This window comes from Rutidosis leptorrhynchoides, chromosome 5 (assembly GCF_046630445.1).
Source record: "Rutidosis leptorrhynchoides isolate AG116_Rl617_1_P2 chromosome 5, CSIRO_AGI_Rlap_v1, whole genome shotgun sequence".
In the NCBI taxonomy this organism is placed as follows: Eukaryota; Viridiplantae; Streptophyta; class Magnoliopsida; order Asterales; family Asteraceae; genus Rutidosis; species Rutidosis leptorrhynchoides.
The window spans coordinates 4,729,185-4,749,403 of NC_092337.1; the positions used below are offsets into that span (position 1 = coordinate 4,729,185).

The 20,219-nt window shown below is 33.3% G+C and overlaps 1 protein-coding gene, 1 long non-coding RNA gene and 1 other non-coding gene across 4 annotated transcripts; all 3 read right to left on the reverse strand.

The window, feature by feature from the left end:
- Positions 1-1,630: 1,630 nt before the first annotated feature.
- TRNAS-GCU (transfer RNA serine (anticodon GCU)) lies at positions 1,631-1,712 on the reverse strand. Its single transcript has one exon. It is a non-coding gene; the product is annotated as a tRNA-Ser (tRNA).
- Positions 1,713-3,922: 2,210 nt separating this feature from the next.
- On the reverse strand, positions 3,923-10,205 carry LOC139848292 (universal stress protein PHOS34). Its single transcript, XM_071838028.1, has 5 exons — positions 9,961-10,205; positions 9,715-9,818; positions 8,922-9,040; positions 8,524-8,654; positions 3,923-4,289 (listed from the first exon to the last, which is right to left on the reverse strand). The coding sequence occupies exons 1-4, from the start codon at positions 10,145-10,147 to the stop codon at positions 8,573-8,575; spliced, it is 492 nt and encodes a 163-aa protein (XP_071694129.1). The 5' UTR covers positions 10,148-10,205; the 3' UTR covers positions 3,923-4,289; positions 8,524-8,572.
- Positions 10,206-13,997: 3,792 nt separating this feature from the next.
- Positions 13,998-16,101, reverse strand: LOC139847864 (uncharacterized). 2 transcript variants are annotated; one of them, XR_011759721.1, is made up of 4 exons: positions 15,804-16,101; positions 15,382-15,432; positions 15,222-15,266; positions 13,998-14,990 (listed from the first exon to the last, which is right to left on the reverse strand). It is a non-coding gene; the product is annotated as an uncharacterized lncRNA (long non-coding RNA). The 2 variants fall into 2 exon arrangements; XR_011759720.1 differs by having other exon boundaries at positions 13,998-15,266.
- Positions 16,102-20,219: the final 4,118 nt, after the last annotated feature.

The window sequence follows — 20,219 nt, forward strand, 5'->3', positions numbered from 1 at the left end:
ATGCAATCTTTCTAACATGATTCTTTACTTGTATCTTGCATGAAACTTGATAATTTGATTCACATGCTATATAATCGAGTCATAACGAGCCATAGGACTAATTGAACACATTTCACCCGACCTTGTGTCGTAACCGGTTAATTGATACAACTTATTTGTTTAGGTCAAGGCTAAACAACTATCATGCACACGTTTACTTTGTGAAGTACTTTTATACTCGTGCACTCGAGGTGAGATCATAGTCCCACCTTTTCAACAACTTTTTATACTTTTAAATTGTGGGCTGAGAAACATATACTTTGTTACATTTTGTACTACTTACTTTTATACTTTGAACACAAGTACAAGGAAAACAAACATTCCACAGCGAGTTAGAACAAAAATCCTCAATTCGATTATCATTAGTTACACTTGCAGGGTGTAAGCGAGAACTTATATTGTGTGGCCATACGGGTTTGACAAACCCTCATTACGGACGGTTCGCTACCGTCTACGGATGAAATATATTTTCGAGAAACAGTGTATGTTCTAACACTATTGTGATGGGGTTCTATGGAAGGAAACGTTAAGTCTTGATAATTGGGTGCTCGCGAACAATACTTTTGGAATGCAAACGATTTTGATAATCAACTTTGGGAATACTAAATCTTGTGGTTCAAAAACAACGTTTACAAATACACCTATGATTTCACCAACGTTTTTCGTTGACAGTTTTCTATATGTTTCTCAGGTTCATACTCGGCTACTTGATACATGCTTCCGCACACTTTGATTTCTTGCTTGAGGTCAAGCATACATGCATACGCTAGTGATAGCACTTTTGGATTAAACCTTAAAGCATACATACTTACGCTATTTATAGCAACTGTGATTTTCAACTTATATTATGTCGCAAGTTATTTCATTTATACTTTACAATTTTTGTAATCTTAAACTTGTTGTCGAATTGTTTGTAAACTAAACTTTGCAAGTCGTGTACGTTTCAAATGAATGCGACATAATTTTGGTCAAACGAGTCTCATATAGAGACTATGACCACGCAACGGGACCTAAGTAGTCGGCGCCGTCAATGACGATTTGGTCGGGTCGCTACAATGTTGTTATCAGAGAGCTTAAAGAAGAGCTAATTTGGACACCACTTATCGGATGAATTCAGCTCCAACATGACCATACAATCCGAAAGCAAATACTTTAGAGATTCCTTTATATGGAAGAGACAATTGTACTTAAAGAGATGATGAATTGCATCTTGAACAATAAAGACGGTTAGAATATTGAAGAAACTTATGTGTAAAAGAGTTGATAAATTGCATCCTGAGCAATAAAGACAGTAATAATATTGATGTCAAAATGTGAAATTGTTTTACGAGGATCGTTTAATTAATCACGTAATTTTGGGATAATGATATTATTGATAGATTCAAGTTTGTATCAGTCCGTCTGTTATGTAAAAGAGTTGATGAATTGCATCTGAGCAATAAAGAAAGTAATAATATTGAATTGATGTCAAAATGAGGATCGTTTAATTAGCACGTAAAATGAGATTCTAGATAGATTGAAGTTTGTATTAGTCCGCCTACATGTGAAATATCGTATCACAGTCAAGCAAAATAAAATTAAAAAGAGATATCGTCGCCTGAGAGATTCGAACTCTCGCGGGGAAACCCCATGTACTTAGCAGGCACACGCCTTAACCACTCGGCCAAAGCGACTTTTGATTTATTTTTCACTTCGATTATTTAAAATTAGAAAATATTCCATTTCAATTACTCATTAATAAGCTCTTATCTCAAACATGAAAAACGAAAATTTATTTGGATTGAAGATAAATAAATTTATTTAATTTAAATATATTAGTAATTAATAAATAAATGGATCTTACATAAGGGTTTAGTTGTTAACAATGACATTAAGAATGAAGCAAATAAGCCTCCAACGTGACTACGAGTTTGTGTTCACTCAAAAAGGCAAAGAAGATTTTGCTGATAAGGTTCTTAAAGTCAAAGGCATTATTATGTTCATCCAAACAAAGGCCCACTCTCCAGATGCTTTCAGACCCTTTCAAAATCCCTCAAACTAAGAATACGTTTCCCATGAACATTATGAACCAAGACTTAATTATGTTACGATCATAGCCATGCACGAGGATAACAAAAATGATTGATGACGATAAGAATGATGGTAACACAATTCCACACCGCCGCTTCAAGTTTGAACTATAGGAAGCAGAAGCTAAGTTATCAAAAATCTTGAGAACGTTATCTTATGCTTTGTTCCCGAGTTATATTTTGAGACGAAAAAGAAAGTAACTTTAGAGAATCTAAAATGAAATGGTGTTCTCAAGTTCTTGTTTCAGAAGAAAAGAAAGGAAGAGGATGAAAAATTTGATCTAATTTTTCATCCCAACTCTTCTTCCATTTTGGAAGGATCCTACTTCCCTCGCATCAACTTCTCTTCATCTCATTCCTTTTCTTTCGTATAATAACTCGGGAACAGAGCCTTACAACATCCAAGAAAAAGTTGTCAAGAAATTAAACTCTTTATCGACTTGATGGAAGATTCCCTTGAAGACTACCCACAATTAGTGTTCACTAATGTCAATGAAGACATATGGTGGTTCACAAAAACTAACCAACAAGGAAAATAACGTCTTTGAGATCTATCAAATGGAAACAACCAAAGTAAAATCAGCGATATTGATGTTGAGCCAAACAATATACTAATGAAAGCCGAAATAAAGAAAACGTGAAGAAGGGGAGTATGTGGTGATGAAAGCAGAGGCGGATGTTGTTGATCGAAGAGCTGATTAACAATAATAAATCAATAGAGTTGGTTGATGAGTTGTTTACGGAATGCAAATATCAACGCAAGATGAAATGCAAATAAAGTGCAAGGAACCATATTAGAATTGTTTAGCTTTGTATGCTCAATCAATAGGTCTAGTGCTGCAGTTAATCAGAGTGTGATATTTGTTTTGCTTGTGACAGTTATGTTTAAAAATATAAGTAATAATTCAAAGAGAATGTGGTTTACAGTTTAAGTTTAGGGTAATTGTTGAAAATACACTTTTTTTTTTACTTCAAACAAAATACACTTTTTTTTTAAAAATTGTCTTTTTACACCATTCGGTAGATGGGATTTCCGTCTACCACCTTTATCTGTCGTCTACTACCATTTTTACAAAGTAGTCGACGGTGAGATAAAGGTGGTAGACAGAATTTACAAAGTAGTCGATCGTCTACTGCCTTGTTGTTGCTGTCTACTGCCTTGTAGACACTAACAAGGGAGTAGACAACAACAACAAGGCAGTAGACAGCAACAACAAGGCAGTAGACGGTCGACTACTTTGTAAATGTCTGTCTACTGCATTGTTCTCACTGTCTACTAACCCTGCCAGTAGACGGGAATTCGTCTACTACCTTTATCTCACCGTCGACTACTTTGTAAAAATGGTAGTAGACGACAGATAAAGGTGGTAGACGGAAATGCCTTGTAGACACTAACAAGGGAGTAGACAGCAACAACAAGGCAGTAGACAGAAACAACAAGGCAGTAGACGGTCGACTACTTTGTAAATGTCTGTCTACTGCTTTGTTCTCGCTGTCTACTAACCCTGCCAGTAGACGGGAATTCGTCTACTACCTTTATCTCACCGTCGACTACTTTGTAAAAATGGTAGTAGACGACAGATAAAGGTGGTAGACGGAAATCCCGTCTACCGAATGGTGTAAAAAGACAATTTTTTTAAAAAAAAAGTGTATTTTGTTTGAAGTCAAAAAAAAAAAAGTGTATTTTCAACAATTTCCCTTAAGTTTATATTGCTAAGGTGGCTCTAAAACTAATGCATCATTGTCATGGTTATTGCACAAAATTTTGTACAATTACCTACCCCGTATTTTTTAAATTTAAACAATCATTATTACGATACGATATTTCAAGGCATTACCACGTCTGATCTTTAGTTAAGATATTAACCAAAGAAAGTACGTACATCTCTCTAGTTCTGACAACAATGATAATCTAATACTTTACAACAAAGCATGCACCACAAATGGATGTGCAGCTTAAGAAGCATATACCCCAAACAGCAGTGTACAACTGAAGAAGCATAAAATAAACAGCTCAAGAAACATACCTCAAACAACAGTGAAGAACAGAATCTTAAGTGGAACAACCATACACAACACATAAAGCATAAGATATACTTGCCCTGACCCTGGTAGACTGGCACCATACAGTACTGCACGCAAAGCAACGGCGACTAAGAGTGGATTATTGACACCTAAATTCTGTAAAAGCAAAGCACGTAAAGTGAGTACATGGTATGTACCTCTCTAGATAAAATGGATCATCGTTCAAATTCTTAAAAGTGGTAGATTAGGTAATGACTTGAATCGGGTAACTTTTGCTAAGTGTTACGTTGCGTAGAATTGATTTACAAACACGTTTTTTTTTTTTTTTTTTTTTCCTTTTTTCCTGTTATAGATTTAATCAAGAGGGGAACACTTTTTTGGGGGGAAGTAATTTTTTTTTTTGTTTGAATTTATTTTTTCAGGCATCAAGATCACATGAAAATATGAACATTTAAAAAAGACACTTTGTGATGAATGTTATTATTTTGGCCGGAAAACGTTCGAAGAAAAACATGAAAACATGCATCATGTGTAATGTTTTTTGCCGAGTTTTCTTTTTTAGGGTTTAAAAATTGGGGTTTAGTAATTAGGGTTTAGAAATCAGGGTTCAAAAATTAGGGTTTAGCTATAAGGATTTAGAAATTAGGGTTTAGGGTTTAGAAATTAGGGTTTAGATTGAATTTTTAACACGAACGATTTAGAGTTTATGGTTTAGGGTTTAAGGTTTAGGGTTTTGGGACTAAACCCTAAACCCTAAACCTTAAACTCTAAATCGGGCTAAATTTTGAAAAAAAAAAACTTCATATAAGATGAAAGAAAACAACGTTCCAAATATATTATTAGGAATAACATTACTCATGATGAATGTTATCAATTATTTCTTCGATCGTTTTTCCGCCTAAATAATAACATTCATCACAAAGTGTCTTTTTTAAATGTTCATATTTTCACCTAAACTTGATGTGTGAAAAAAAAAGAAAAAGAAAAAAAAGAAAAAAATTTACTTCCCCCACTTCCCCAAAAAAGTGCTTCCCTCTGATTATGACTCTTTCCTGTTATATATATTATAGATATAGATATAGATATGATCAAAAATGTTATATCATTTACAAAAATTATCTATATTTGGAATAAACTGGTTCAGGAGATTGTGTGCAGAGTTAAATTATACACCTTAACTCCTTGAGCAACTGATGTGGAACTGAGTACCCGACACACAATTTGGATCGGGCTAGAAGTCGAGATTGCTTGCTGGCAAAGAAAGATATCTAATTTATCTATTAGTTTAAATTTAAGTTATTTTGTTTAATTGTTAGCTTATCTTGTTTCCATATTAACAGAGTAAGAGTTATAAGTCGTTTAGGAGTCGTAGTCCTTTACCAATCGTGTTTCTTTGATTATTATATATATACACAAGATATGTACGTGAGATCTAGCTATCTCTTGAAGAATAATAAAAATATTGAGTTTGTATACTCCTTTTCTTTTGTACGTAAGTTTTTACGTGCATATTTTACCGGATTAATTCACGTTTGTGTTTTAATTATTGTTGCGAAGAGCGTTTGTCTTCCAACTGATCCTCTGATCTTCATCAATTGGTATTCAGAGCAATCGATCCACCCTATCATCATTCCGATTAGTTGGGTCTCTCCCACGTTTGAATTTTGATAGTTTATCCCACATATCTTAATTCGATTACTTGGGTCTCTCCCACGTTTGGGTTTTGATATCCTATCTCAAAAAAAAAAAAAAAAATTTTCGAAATCACTGTTTACGGTACTGTTCACGTGTCAGAATTTTACTATTTGATACTGTTCATCAGAAAATAAAGATTTTTTTTTCTTTTCTTGTTCAATGGGCGATAAGGGTAATCAAAGTCGCGATCTCGCTACCGCCCTCAAAAGATTCAAGAACACGTCAGATATAGTAAACAAATCCAACGAACGTGCAAAACAACGATGGCTTGAAGAAGAAACCCGAAGAGCTACTTATGATGATTGGGTCGAATCACAACAATACTATCAATATGAACTCCCACAATACCACTAACGCTCCGTCTACTATCAACCACAACCCTACCATCCACCATATTATCAACACACCATCTTCTACCAACAACAACCACCCCGAAGAATTCGACGACCAACACATCATCATTGGCGCTTATATGATGATTATTCATACTCAAACTATGAATTTCAAGATATTTACAACGAGGATCACATCCCTTATGAGCCGGAAGTATTATCACCATTGTACGATTTAAATGATGAAGAGGAATCATCTTCAAATGATGTGCTTACAGGAGTTTCGGAAGAAGAACTAAAAGTTGAACAATTATTGAATGTGGATGTTCCTACTCCAGTAACACAAGATGGAGATTTAAACCCGATTTTTAATGAGCATGAACAATTACATGAATCACAAATTGTCAATGAAGATGAGTTGTCGCCACTACAACTAACTTCAGTGGGCAATATAGTTGATGAATTAAATATTATCGCTCAAGATGAAGTCAAGGAGGAGAAGAGTGATGAAGTTGTTATTAGTGTTGACGAAGGTAAAGAAGAGAAGAATTTAGCCATATGTAAAGTAGTCGCGAGTTCCGAATGTATCGTTGCTAAAAGTGACGATGTAACAGTTTCAAAAGATAACGGAGGAAATAAGATTTTAATTGCTTCAATGAATAACTCCCTGGATGCAAGCAAGAAGATTAATAAAGGAGATTTGCTTGTGTTTAGCATTGAGAACTCGAGGTCGAGTTCTTTTCAAGAAGGGGAGAAGGGTCAAAGAGTTTTAGAGCATAATAATTTTGCAAGAGATCGTCGCAAACAAATTTGGAGTGGCAACGATGAGTTTGTCATTGATGTGTTTATCTTTGACCCGGGCATATCATTTTATTTGAGTTGCATTGTTCACCGAGTTGTCCTTGATTGGTTTGTCTTTGACCCGGGTATATCGTCTTATTTGAGTTGGAACTCGATGGCGAGTTCTTTTCAGGTAGGGAAGACTGATGTGGAACTGAGTACCCGACACACAATTTGGATCGGGCTAGAAGTCGAGATTGCTTGCTGGCAAAGAAAGATATCTAATTTATCTATTAGTTTAAATTTAAGTTATTTTGTTTAATTGTTAGCTTATCTTGTTTCCATATTAACAGAGTAAGAGTTATAAGTCGTTTAGGAGTCGTAGTCCTTTACCAATCGTGTTTCTTTGATTATTATATATATACACAAGATATGTACGTGAGATCTAGCTATCTCTTGAAGAATAATAAAAATATTGAGTTTGTATACTCCTTTTCTTTTGTACGTAAGTTTTTACGTGCATATTTTACCGGATTAATTCACGTTTGTGTTTTAATTATTGTTGCGAAGAGCGTTTGTCTTCCAACGGATCCTTTGATGTTCATCAGCAACCTTCAAACCATCTGACCCATTTGACCTGATCCTTTTTTAGCTAAACTCTTTTCATGACCAGAATGAGATATAATAACTTAAATCAACCCATTTAGAGGTAATGGTCAACTTTACGACTAATAGTTGCTCAAAAATTAGTTACATGAGACCAACAAAATTAAACACGATGTCTTTTACATGTCTTGGCAATTTGGATGCATAGTTTATTTTTATAAAATAAATGGAATTGTGAGAGAAAATCATACAAACTATTTGGATTAACAACATTTGACCCTGTAGATCCAAACTTTAGTGTCCCAGTTAACAATCCAAATCAAGTTTAGTACATGACATTTCTAGGATTTTCTAGATTAATGTTTTTGGATGTTTAGTAAGTGGTATCCCGCTCGATGAAAAGAGAAGTGTAAGGACAGATCAAGAAAAGTAAGAAAAACCCGAAGGTACAATACTTTGAAAATTATACTCTTTCAATATTCATGAGACAGATACAAGTGATTAGCTAATCGGTGAGAAGCAGGAAGGGGGAGGTCTTAAATTAAAAGTATGTATATTCATGGGAGTTAAAACATAAGAGCACTAGGAGTCGTATACATTTTTCGGCGTTAAAGAGATTCAACACTGGGGACACCGGTGCGCACGACTCCCCTCCGGTGTTAAATCAGTGTTAAATCCGGTGTTAAATTTCAGCATTGGATGGGTAACGCTGTGGTTAATTTTTTTTCCTTCTCTTTCTTCTTCTCTTTCTTAAAATAATATGATTAAAGTATTAAAAAAACAATTAAATAATGAATTAGACACTGAAATTTAACACTAAACGATTTCCCCTGTTTTGGCCTCGATGTTAAATAGCTTAACACTGAGATTTAACACCGAGCCCAGTGTCACGACTCCTGGTGCTCTAATAATATATTTATATATTGCATTAAAAATTAATGATACAAAAGCTATTTATGAATAATCGTAGAGTTTACCTCAAACTTTGGCAAGCAGGATACGACAGTGGTAACTATAAAAGTTGTCTTAAGTAGTAGTGCCTTTAACTATCATGACAGGGCATGGCACATGGTTGGAACAATAGTTACTTACACTTCCCAAAAACATCCTGTGTTTGGCAGACCGGTCAGTTATGTCTAGTTAATGAAATTACTAATCATCAAGTATGAACAAAATTATGCATATTAGACATAACACAAGGTTTAACGGAGTATGTGGCCAAAATGCCCTTGGAGAAAGAAGAACCTCATTATGGATTGAAAGCAATGTAAAGCAGCACAGAAACTTAAAGCAAAGGAGGTGAAATAGGTAATACCGTGATATGATAGTTTAACAAGATACAGTTGTTGGATATGCAATAGGGTAGTAAAGTTACCTCTTGATTGGGCCAAAAGAGCGACATCCCATTACAAGTAAATCAGCATGTAACTCCTCAACAGCTTCACATAATTTCTCCTTAGGATCCCCAATCAGTATTTGTGTCTTGACATCCGCCTGCTGATAGATTTTAAATATATACGTATATAAGTATATAATTGATACATGGACCGACGCACAACAACAGAGCCACAGGGAAGCGCATCACATGACGACGCTTCACCGTTATAGTTGTTCAACATGCAGATTAAAGCACGTCACGTAATAAACTTCTTCTCGATACGATAACGAAGCATGGTAGTTGACAGAAAACTTGCCTCTAATATTGCCACACAAATTCAGAGCAACTATGCTTAACATGCATATAAGTACTTATGGCAATGAAATTTTTAAAATGTTAACCCCCCTCCAAAAATGTAAAACGAAAAGGAACTTTATTCTTTACTATCTCCTTTCCAAAATAAAATGATTAACTCAAAATGACTCGATACAAATCAGTAAGACAATAGCTTCTCATCACTGTTCTCACAAACAGAATCGATAGCTTTGCCCAAATCCCAAACCAACCTTGGTAGTTTATTTATGCGGTTAATGATACATCTCTAAAGAACCTTATTGCACATTTGCATTAATCGTTATCATTTATTATTAGCTATATAAATATAACTTACTATTCACAACCCAAATTTGGCACAACAAGAACCAATATTACCATCTATCTATTATGTGGATTAAAGTTAAACTATGCAATTACTATATCAAACCATAAACATTCATTAAGAGAAGCTAACATTCTTATCAGTACAGATCTTCATAGCATGAGTTATGATAGCATCAGTTATCCGCCGTTGATGGGCCTCAATTGCCGCAGCAAACGCCGGCACCTCCACATCACCTAAATTTTCATACAATCAATTCAATTCAATCAATCATCAATCAATATATATAATAATTAAATTAAATCATAAACATATATAAACACAGATCACACACAGGAAATATAGATAAAATTGATCCGGCGACTGCAGAAACTTAACTAGGACCACCGAAGGGGATAGCACCGGGATTGAGACCGGCGGCGATCGAGGGTGGAGATTGAACGTGAATAATGACTAGAGATCCTTCGGGACGAAGCTTGACGTTATCGAGTGCCCAATTTAAAGCGTTCATACTCTCATCGCTGCCGTCGACGGCAACGAGCACGCAACCTAGGTTTTCAGGCATGATTTTGGCACACAGAATAGATTTCAGAAATGCGGTTGAATGTGATTTTGGATACGAGTGGCGGTGTACGTGTCATCGCAATCCTATGATTGAATCAATGTTAGTCAAAACGATTTTCTTACTGACTGTGAATTTTTTAAAGTCAACTCCGTATCCAAAAATACTGTACTGTTGTTTGACTTTGACTTATTCTTGAACGCCATGCTTCTCGTAGTTGATCACAACGTGTTATAGTTGACCGAACCATGAGCTAGCTCCTACACCTACTTCACGAGTCAAATATTACTCGGTGGACATTTTACCCTACACCACGCATTTGTCCGAACGAAATCTGTACTTATGTAACATAAACCGAAACTGACAACACGTGGAGTCAAACAAAAAAGAGAAACAATAATATAGAGCCTAAGAACGTCTCTAGCTGATCACGTTTGAAACTCGCCAACCTCCACGTTCTAATTGAAGCTATATATCGTCACATTCCTTTGATGGTAATAAGGTTAGATGTATCGAATTAGCAATTTCAAACGCACCAAATGTACTTCACACTTATGTATAGTACTCTGAAAAGGATGATTTGGTGTCCACGCTCTATTGTCACGTGATTGTTTATTTGTTTATGCCTTATTACAACAACAACAACAACAACAACAACAAAACTCAATACCACATTAGTGGTGTATGAGTTGTTTATGCCTTATTGCGCGAATCTAATTGTGCATGTCTTAGTACGTATATATGTTTGTACATACTTTAGTGCGCACACCTGATCGTGCATACCTAATTGTGCATACATTATTGTGAAAAGTACCCAAGCTAAGTGATTCGTTATGGGGTCAATTGACCTCATTCAAATATTTTCTATTGGTCTATGCAAAGCTAACTATTGCGGTGTTTGTTTCATAAAATGGTACCTTGCCTAACCCCATTGACAATTCTTTTATTTAACGCTATTTTACGCCCATGGACCAATTTACCCTTAAGCCCAACTGATCATAATTATTGTTATGTAACTAGAAAGAGTTCGATCGTGCGTGCAACGGTTGCATTTGAATACACGTTGCTTGATACATGTTTGTAGTATCAGATGATATTTATGTAAAAATGCCTATGTGTATGTTTACTACTTATTGAATACATACATAATGTTGTACATTTGAAAATTATGAAAACACAATATTGTTGACACCATGATGCATTATAGTGTTGTCTTTAACACTCTCAAAAAAAAAAAAAAAAAAAACAAAGATACCTAATGGCATGCGTGTTGTGGTGGAACATTTCAACGTCTTTTATGAAACTAATATTGAGTGAGAATTGAGAAAAAAAAAATTGCGAACAAAACGAAAAGAAAAAAAAAAGGCAAGAGGACTCCAACCTAGGTATTTTCTCTTACAAACTTATGAACTTACCATTTCCTCTAGTCATCCACTTGATGTAAAAATATTTCATTAGATTGATAAAAAATAAAAATACAAACAATTTTTTTTAATAATTTAGTAAAAGAAAAAAAATGAGTTAATTTAAAAAAAGTGGAAAAATAATTTAATTTAAAATTGATAAAGAAAAAGGAAATTATAGAATATAGTGTGAAAGCAATCTTAAAACTACAATCTTAAATAACTAAAACTACAAAATCCTAGGTGCGTATCAGTATATATGTAATTGATAAAGAAAAAGAAAATTATAGAATGTAGTGTGAAAGCAATCTTAAAACTACAATCTTAAATAACTAAAACTACAAAATTCTATGTGCGTATTAATATATATGCATGTAGATGTAAATGTGTTTTACATCAATTATCTCAGAAAGCTCATTAAACATATTTATGTAGTTGGTGTGCATTTTCTTATTGAAAGAATGCTATGTGTATATATTTAAAGTAATTAAAAGTTAAGGGCGTGATTTTATCTTTTAACTGAATGGTTCAACGCTGAATGTTAAATCATTCAACATTCAACGTGTTTGTTTCTGACCTCTGAAGGACATATGATGCAGGACGGTTCAATATTTGGTGCTGAACCAGTCAGAGTTGAACATTCTCTTAACCATGAAGCACATAATATTTCTACAATATACTCTCAAGTCATATTCAAAACATTTAACATCCAAGTATATTAAATTTTTTCTATTAATGTAACACGTTAATAAAGTAACTTTATCCAATTCATATCGTTCATATAAAATAATTATCAAATAGCTTATTTTAATTCAGAACCAAGTTTATTTAGAGACTCTGAATCATGCAGATTATGAACCATTCAACGCTAAATCATTTAATTTTATCAAACGCACTCTATTTTGTTCTAGAAGTAGTATTTTTGATTGTATTAGATTACTTATTTTTCGTTGGATTAAAAATAGGGGTCATCTAGTTTCTAATTGGAACTTATGGCTCGCTATGCCCTTGTAATTCTTCCCTTAACGCCTTGCTAGGGAGCGTTTTTGTTTTTAAATATTGATTCTTTGGCCGTTAAAAAAAAGTGTATCGTATTTAAATTTTAAATTAATTATTCTCAAATGGAGTAGTATTGTTTATGTCAAACTTTTAACAAATTTTACAAGGTATAATTATGTTGCTTCAATACTAAGTTTTTTTATATAAACGCTTTTCTTTGAGATTTCTCAAGAAAAACAAAAATATTAGACTTACAGTATAATGAAACACTAGTGAAATGACCTGTGGAACCACGGGTTTGTATAAACAAAACAATTTAATGATATGTTTTATGTATTAAGTGAATGTGAATGTTAAAGTCATTTATTTTAATAACCCGTGGAACCATGGATTCAACTAAAAAACTTATCGTTGTTTTAAAAAAAATATATGCATTCCATATCAAGAATCATAGAAGAAATGGCCCAAAGAAACACATAGAACCTGATACTTTGCACCAAAGATTTTCATCGTCAGAATTTTTTCAAAAATTGCTTTATTTCTCGAATTCTAAATAGAAAATGCCGGTCCAATAATGCAGTCTTCAAATATTAAAAGAAAGATGTTAAGAAGCTAAATTACATTAGTAAAAATAAAAGTTAAAAAATACAGCTACTCTCAAACTCAAGAGACATACTTAAACACAAACAATCTAAAATGTCTGATCAGTAAGGTTGATAACATCTCATGGTCACATGATTGTAGCCCATAACTCCATATTATACTTGCAAATGCATAGCCCTCTATAAAGGTTAAAATAAAATTCAACAATTTATATAATCGTTTACCTGAAAATGGTGAAGAATTGTTATTGCAATCATTTCCTTATAATACATATATATCAGCTTTGTTAGTTCTGTTAACTCCTTTTTTTAAAAAAACATGGCCACTCTTAATGGTTTAAAGAAATCATGTAAACTGCTAGAATTTGATAAATATGTTTTGGCCTCAACCTTGTTCTTATACATTGCCGTAATGAGTTAGTTCGTGTCCTATTCATTTCCAACTCAACCCATTTTAAAAAATTTCCCTTTTAAACCTATACCAACATTGTCATTTTGACCCATTACTTTACCCACTCTTTTGGATTTGTAACCATCTAGACTCATTTTAATGTATTTGAGAGGATCATCTGCTATCAAAAAATTTAGCAACCGGTACCTCCCATTGCCTCTACAATCTGTCCCTTATTAGCAACTCTGAATTTCTTCAAAAATTGCTTTATTTCTCGAATTCCAAATAGAAAATGCCGGTCCAATAATGCAGTCTTGATATATTAAAAGAAAGATGTTAAACATTGTTTAGTAATACAATAACTCTCTAAATTGGCATACAACATTAAGTGTTTTTCCAAAGGAGTTAATCATTCATAGATAATGCAATACATACAAAATACAGTTTACATCTCGTGGTTGATTTCAAAGGAGTTACAAAATACAGTTTACATATTAAGGTTCATTACATAGCAGTTATAAGGTTTAGTACAAATTCACATGTACCTGCATAAGTTTGGTGAGTATGCTAACCACAATTACAAAAGCTATGTGGGCAATAGTACAAAAGTTACATATATATGGTTAGCTTGCTAACTAACAATTTCAAAAGCTAGGTGGGTAATAGCATAGACAAAATTACAAAAACTAAGTTTATAGTAGTTAGTTACTTTGCATCATACGAAGATAAGTTGTTGTTTTTTACAAAAGACTTCATGTTTTGAGTCTAAAAGATTGCTTTGAGTTTCCGCTGACATTAGTCCTTTTTCTTTGCATCACTCACTTCTATTACATTCTCCATATACTATAGCTCCTATAGCATTTGAAACAGGAAGTTCATAATGTTTGTTGCCTACAACACTGAATAGCCTAACTTTATATTCGGGAATTTCAGCATCAACAAATGTATCCCTAGCTATTAAAATCGCAAAATACCCATCCTTGATTCGTACACCCTCACAAATAGTCTGTCTTTAGCCCAATAACACACAAAAAAAAGTCAACAAAATTTAATGGTAATTTTCATGAAGGGGTCAGGGCATACCAGAGGCAATTCTTTCTCAAGAATCCTCCACTCTTCTGTATCCTTGTAGCCCAATTTTTTGGTGGCTGAACATATGAATATTATGTCCACAAAACAAAAAAAGTGTACACAAAAAGATTAAAAGTACAAACATATTTTCGAGAAGTAATTGTCGTTTACAATTATAGTCGAAGAGACCATCTGTTTACCATAATATCACTTAATATAAAATTTCAAGTCTACTCAAAAATAATCAAAACCCAAATATTGGTTAAAACAATAAAAAATAACAAATATAAAATTAGTCACCTACTCACAATATTCGGCTTTTAAATTCTCCCATAAAGTACCACTCACTCTTAATTGTCAAGGTTAACACACATTCAAGCCTGATCATAAACATAAACATTTAATTAATAAACAGCAACTACATACATGATATGCAAATCAATGAGCCGTACGGTAAACCAAAAGTGTTTGTTAAAGTAAGATCAAACATCAAGTTTCTTGATTTAGCAATTAACACCATAATCAATCTATACTACAGTAAAAAAAGAAAAAAAAAAAGAAAAAAAAAGAACAGTTAGTTGAAACTTTAAGAATATTGAAAAGCAACATACCATTGAAGCCACTTTAAAAGATTTGTGGGAAAGTTCATAAGGATCCTGCAAAACATCCAAATGATCCCTTGTATTACTAAAAATAATTAGAAAAACATACATAAACAAAACTCTTAATTCATTAGTTAAACTACAATCAATAATAAGAGGCAACTGACACCTGCAACCTCCAAGAAACTTCCCCTAATATCCACCGGAGAGGTGCCTGCAACTACAAACATAGTCAAAAAAACTTCAATAAAATCCATCATTAGCCCTTTTTCACTTGGACAATTCAATCAAACAATTAGTGTGCATCGTGTAATGTTAATCAAGAAACAGAACCCATCAAAAATAATACATCTGTAACATCCAAACTCTCATCAATTACTCAGTTTGTTGAATATCGAATAGCAAAATAAAACCCTAAGATTACGAATCAGAAGAATACATATGCGATTAAAACCATAATATAGAATCGAAGATAAGATTAAACTGTAGACAATTTCTTGGATTTAAAACCTAAAAATCTATGAATCGGGTAATTATTAAAAAAACAAAGAAACAATATATAATAATTTCAAATCGAAACTGAAATATAACCTGAAGACAGACACGATATTGTCGGTAATGGTGGCGGAGATGGTGGCAGGTGCAGATGGAAGTGGTGGTGGTTTGTTCTTTAAGGGTGTTGAAAGTGACAGAAGCTGTAGATGCAGTCGCAGGGGTGTTGCTTGTAGATGATGGCGGAGATGGTGGCGGTGCAAGTGGTGGCGATTGTTTAAATTTTCTGGTTGTGGTATTGTTCCAGTCAGAGAAAAGGCGTGATATGTGCTGCAAACCCTAAAGCTTTTGATGTGAAGAAGAAGATGAGAGGCATGCGCAGTTTGGAAGAAAAAAAGATTTAGCGTGTTTTTTTTAGAGGAGATTAATACTCCGTAATAATAATGTTTTTAATTTAAATAATATTCTTTATGACATCATCAACATAGCCTCAAATTTTTTTTTTTTTTTTAATTTCTTTTAAAAAAGAAAATTGTGTTTTTATGATGTCATCATTTTAGAATTTTAATAGAAACTATAGATACAAAACCATTAAATTTCATTTGAATACATTTTTAACTATGTAGTTGTTTATATTCAGACAAAAGTAATATTCAAAGGTCGACGTCTTATGACACCAACGATTTAATAATTTTGCTTCGCCGCTGATTGTGCATGCCACATTGATTATTTTAGAAGCATGAGCTTCATCTATAAATATGGGTCATAATCTCTTATTTGAAGGTCAACACATATTGTTACTTATAATTTGAAGATTTTGAAATTTTAGCACATGTGGTACTTATAATTTGGTAAGACCTAGTTTATATCTATACTTTTTAAATTTCAAGTTATGTTAAATTGATTTTAATCTTTAAATTTGAGTTGGAGAAGATAATGAAATAGATGAAGATTAATAAAAATGCAATAATGTTTATATCCTCATGTGATTAGTACATGACAATTGTAATGAGAATTGTTAACGGTTGTTAGAGTCAGTGACTAACGGGGCAACATGTTTAAACATTTGGAGCATCTGTTAAAGAAAAACGTCCATATGTGCATATTGAACAAGATTCAAGGATCAACCGTGTAAATTTGTCATAGTAAATGACGAATTTCGGGGAGCTGAGGTTAACTAAGATAGGTGTGGATGGTGGCCATATAAACTGCTTGTGACTCTACCATTATTAATGGTGGTGTTGATGACCATAACGATTTTTAGGACTCAAACGACGCATATGATCTTGGCAAGATCATTCAACCACAACAATGAATGAAAGAGTAAACGTGAAAATTAAATCGACACAAGATACTAACGTGATTATATGTCATCAATTTGGTTACTACTCCATTGCCAAACTAGAGAGACTTTATTGATAATTTCGTGCATAAAATGCATGGGTTACATATGATCTATCTGTAGTGCAAAGAAAAAAAGAAGAATCGGAAGCAGACGAGGAGTCTTTCTCAATTTCCAATTCCAGCCCGTCCCGACGCTCCTCTCGACCGCAAGTACTTGTTTCGCGACCATGAGCCCATGGCCAAAACATGATCGATCTTCTGTTTGCTTTTCGCAACCGTAACACAACATCTTCCTGTCGCGAAGTGGTCTCGCGACCGCGAGATCTTGTAATCCTGTCACGAGATTTGGTCAGTAGCAGCAGCATGCCTTTTTCATTTAAATCTTTTTCACTCCAACAATCTCACACTTGAAGGAGAATTTAAACAAACTCAATCTTCGTCAACCCATTAACCATACAATCTAACCAAGAACGGTAAACCACCATTTATAACGCCAAACACCATTTGGGACACGCACACTCTCATCACACTTTTTGAATAAGCAGACTTTGAAACAATGTCTTCAACGCTACTTCTTAGAATCGAAAATATAATCATATCTCTCTAGTCGGCATCTTCTCACATCAATTCATGAAAATACCGGTTAAGGCAATGCAAAACCTCAACATATCAGTCGTCACCACCCTAGTAAACAGATCGGCGGAATTCTTGGTACCAAAGACTTTCTCCAATATTAAAGTACCTTAATTTATGAGTTCGCAAGTAAAATGATACCTTAAATTAATGTGTTCCGTACGAGTATGAAACACTATATTCTTCCCAAGATGAACCACACATTGGTTGTCACAATATAAGACGTAATAGTCTTGATTCGTACTAAGATCACCAAGAAGTTCTTCAACCAAACAAGATCTTTAGAAGCTTCCGCAACCGCCATATATTCGGCCTCGATAAGTGATGTGAGCAGCGAGGTGTACGAAATAGTATTAATTTAAATACGAAATACGACGAAATATTACACAAGTTTTAATTATTTATTTACAAAATGGATATACCTAAACCTTGCTACAACACTATAGGCAGTGTACCTAATCGTAGAGTAGTATAGTTTTTAGTAAGTCCGGTTCGTTCCACAGGGAGACAGTTACACTATATTTTTATATAATTACATTTGTACAAAAATATATAAATATATATATATATATATATATATATATATATATATATATAATAATATATAAAAGGGAGTTTTACCGTTTAATGGCCGGTTTGTCGATTTTATATTTTAAGCGAAGCGTAAAGTAAATGACGATATTTAACTAACAATATAAAATAAATAACAATAATTAAAATGACAATAAATAAAAGTACGAGGAAATATGAAATAAAATATATTATGCTTATTTAAACTTCCGTAATCATGATATTTGACGTGTTGATTTTTAGTTTATTCCCATGGGTTAATTGTTTTTTGTCCTGGATTATTTAATATGCCCGTCTGGTTTTTGTCCATAACAGTCCATCAGTCATAAATATAAAGTGCGGGTGTCCTCGTCAAATTATCCTTATATCCGAAGTCAAATATTCCAACTAATTGGGGACTTAAACTGTAACAAGGTTTTAATACTTTGTTTAATAATTACACCAGGATATCGACTGCGTGTAATCCAAGGTTTAATACTTTGTTAACAATTACGCCAAGTGTCCTTGTACATAATTTTACCCCTGTTTTAATAATTTCATAGACTATTAATCCATTCCCGTGTCCGGTTAAATGAACGATTATTCGTACATATAAATATCCCGCCCATCGTGTCTGATCGAGTGTATATGGTTATTTATAGGGACGTTTGTAAATCTTTATATTAAAATTAACAAACTATCATTTAGTTAAACAAATATAAAGCCCATTAATAGCCCATAGTCTAATTTCCACAAGTGTCGTTCTTTTGTCCAAACCCCAATTATGGTACAAAGCCCAATTACCCAATTTTAGATATTTTTAGCCGAACATAATGATTACTTCGGTTCAAATAAGCATAATAACAACTTAAGTACGAGACATTAATTTAAAAAGGAGAACATAACTTACATTGAGTATTTATCGCGTAGTGTTACACGGACAGAATTTCGACTTCAAAAACCCGTAAAATAACCTTTACATAACCCGAACAAATCTAATATAAAACTAACCTATACTATATATATATATATATATATATATATATATATATATATATATATATATATATATATATATATATTATATATATTTATTTATTATTTATTACAGAATATTATTATTATTATATTTTTTTATATTAAAATCGAACGAATGCATGGCCTTTTATAGGCATTTTGATTTCTGACAGCTCCGCGAGTCGCGGCCCATTTGGCCTTCAAACTCCGCGAGTCGCGGAGTTCGATTTTCTAGCTCACATGATTTTGGATCTTTGCTTGTCGACGTTATTAAATAATAATATAATATATATATATATAATTTTTAAGAATTATTTATATATTATATTTTATTTATGTGCATAGTTGACTTGTAATTTTTGCACCGTTGCGTCGCGCGTTGAGAGTTGACTCATGTCCCGGTTCCGGATTTTCAAACGTCCTTTCGTACTATTTTATATCGTGTACTTTGCGTTTTGCGTCTTGTACTCTTGTCATTTTCAGACTTTTCTCATCATTAAATTGAACCTCTTGGATTGTACTTTGTACTTTTGAGCTTTTTGGATGTTTTTGTCTTCAAATCTTTGTTTCCGCCTTTTGTCTTCGCACTTATTTAATATAAACGATTACAACTTAAAATAGAACAATTACAACTAAATAATTTACATATTGGGAGGATATTGCTACAAAATATATGTTCATTTGGAGCACTATCAAATATCCCCACACTTGAACGTTGCTTGTCCTCAAGCAATACATAACTTGAAATAATATAATACATTACACGAATCACTTCTTTATTCTTCACACTTTGTACATCAGTGATTTTGATATAGCGGTATAAACAATGATAGTAACGATGGTTAAAGGTGGGTGTGTCATCCACAGTTGCCTCGGGTTTAGGTCAACGACACTTGCAATCAAATGGCTGATTTACTTTCGGTTTCCAAAGCAAAGTACACATTTGAAAGGCGGTTTACAGTCCCACATGAC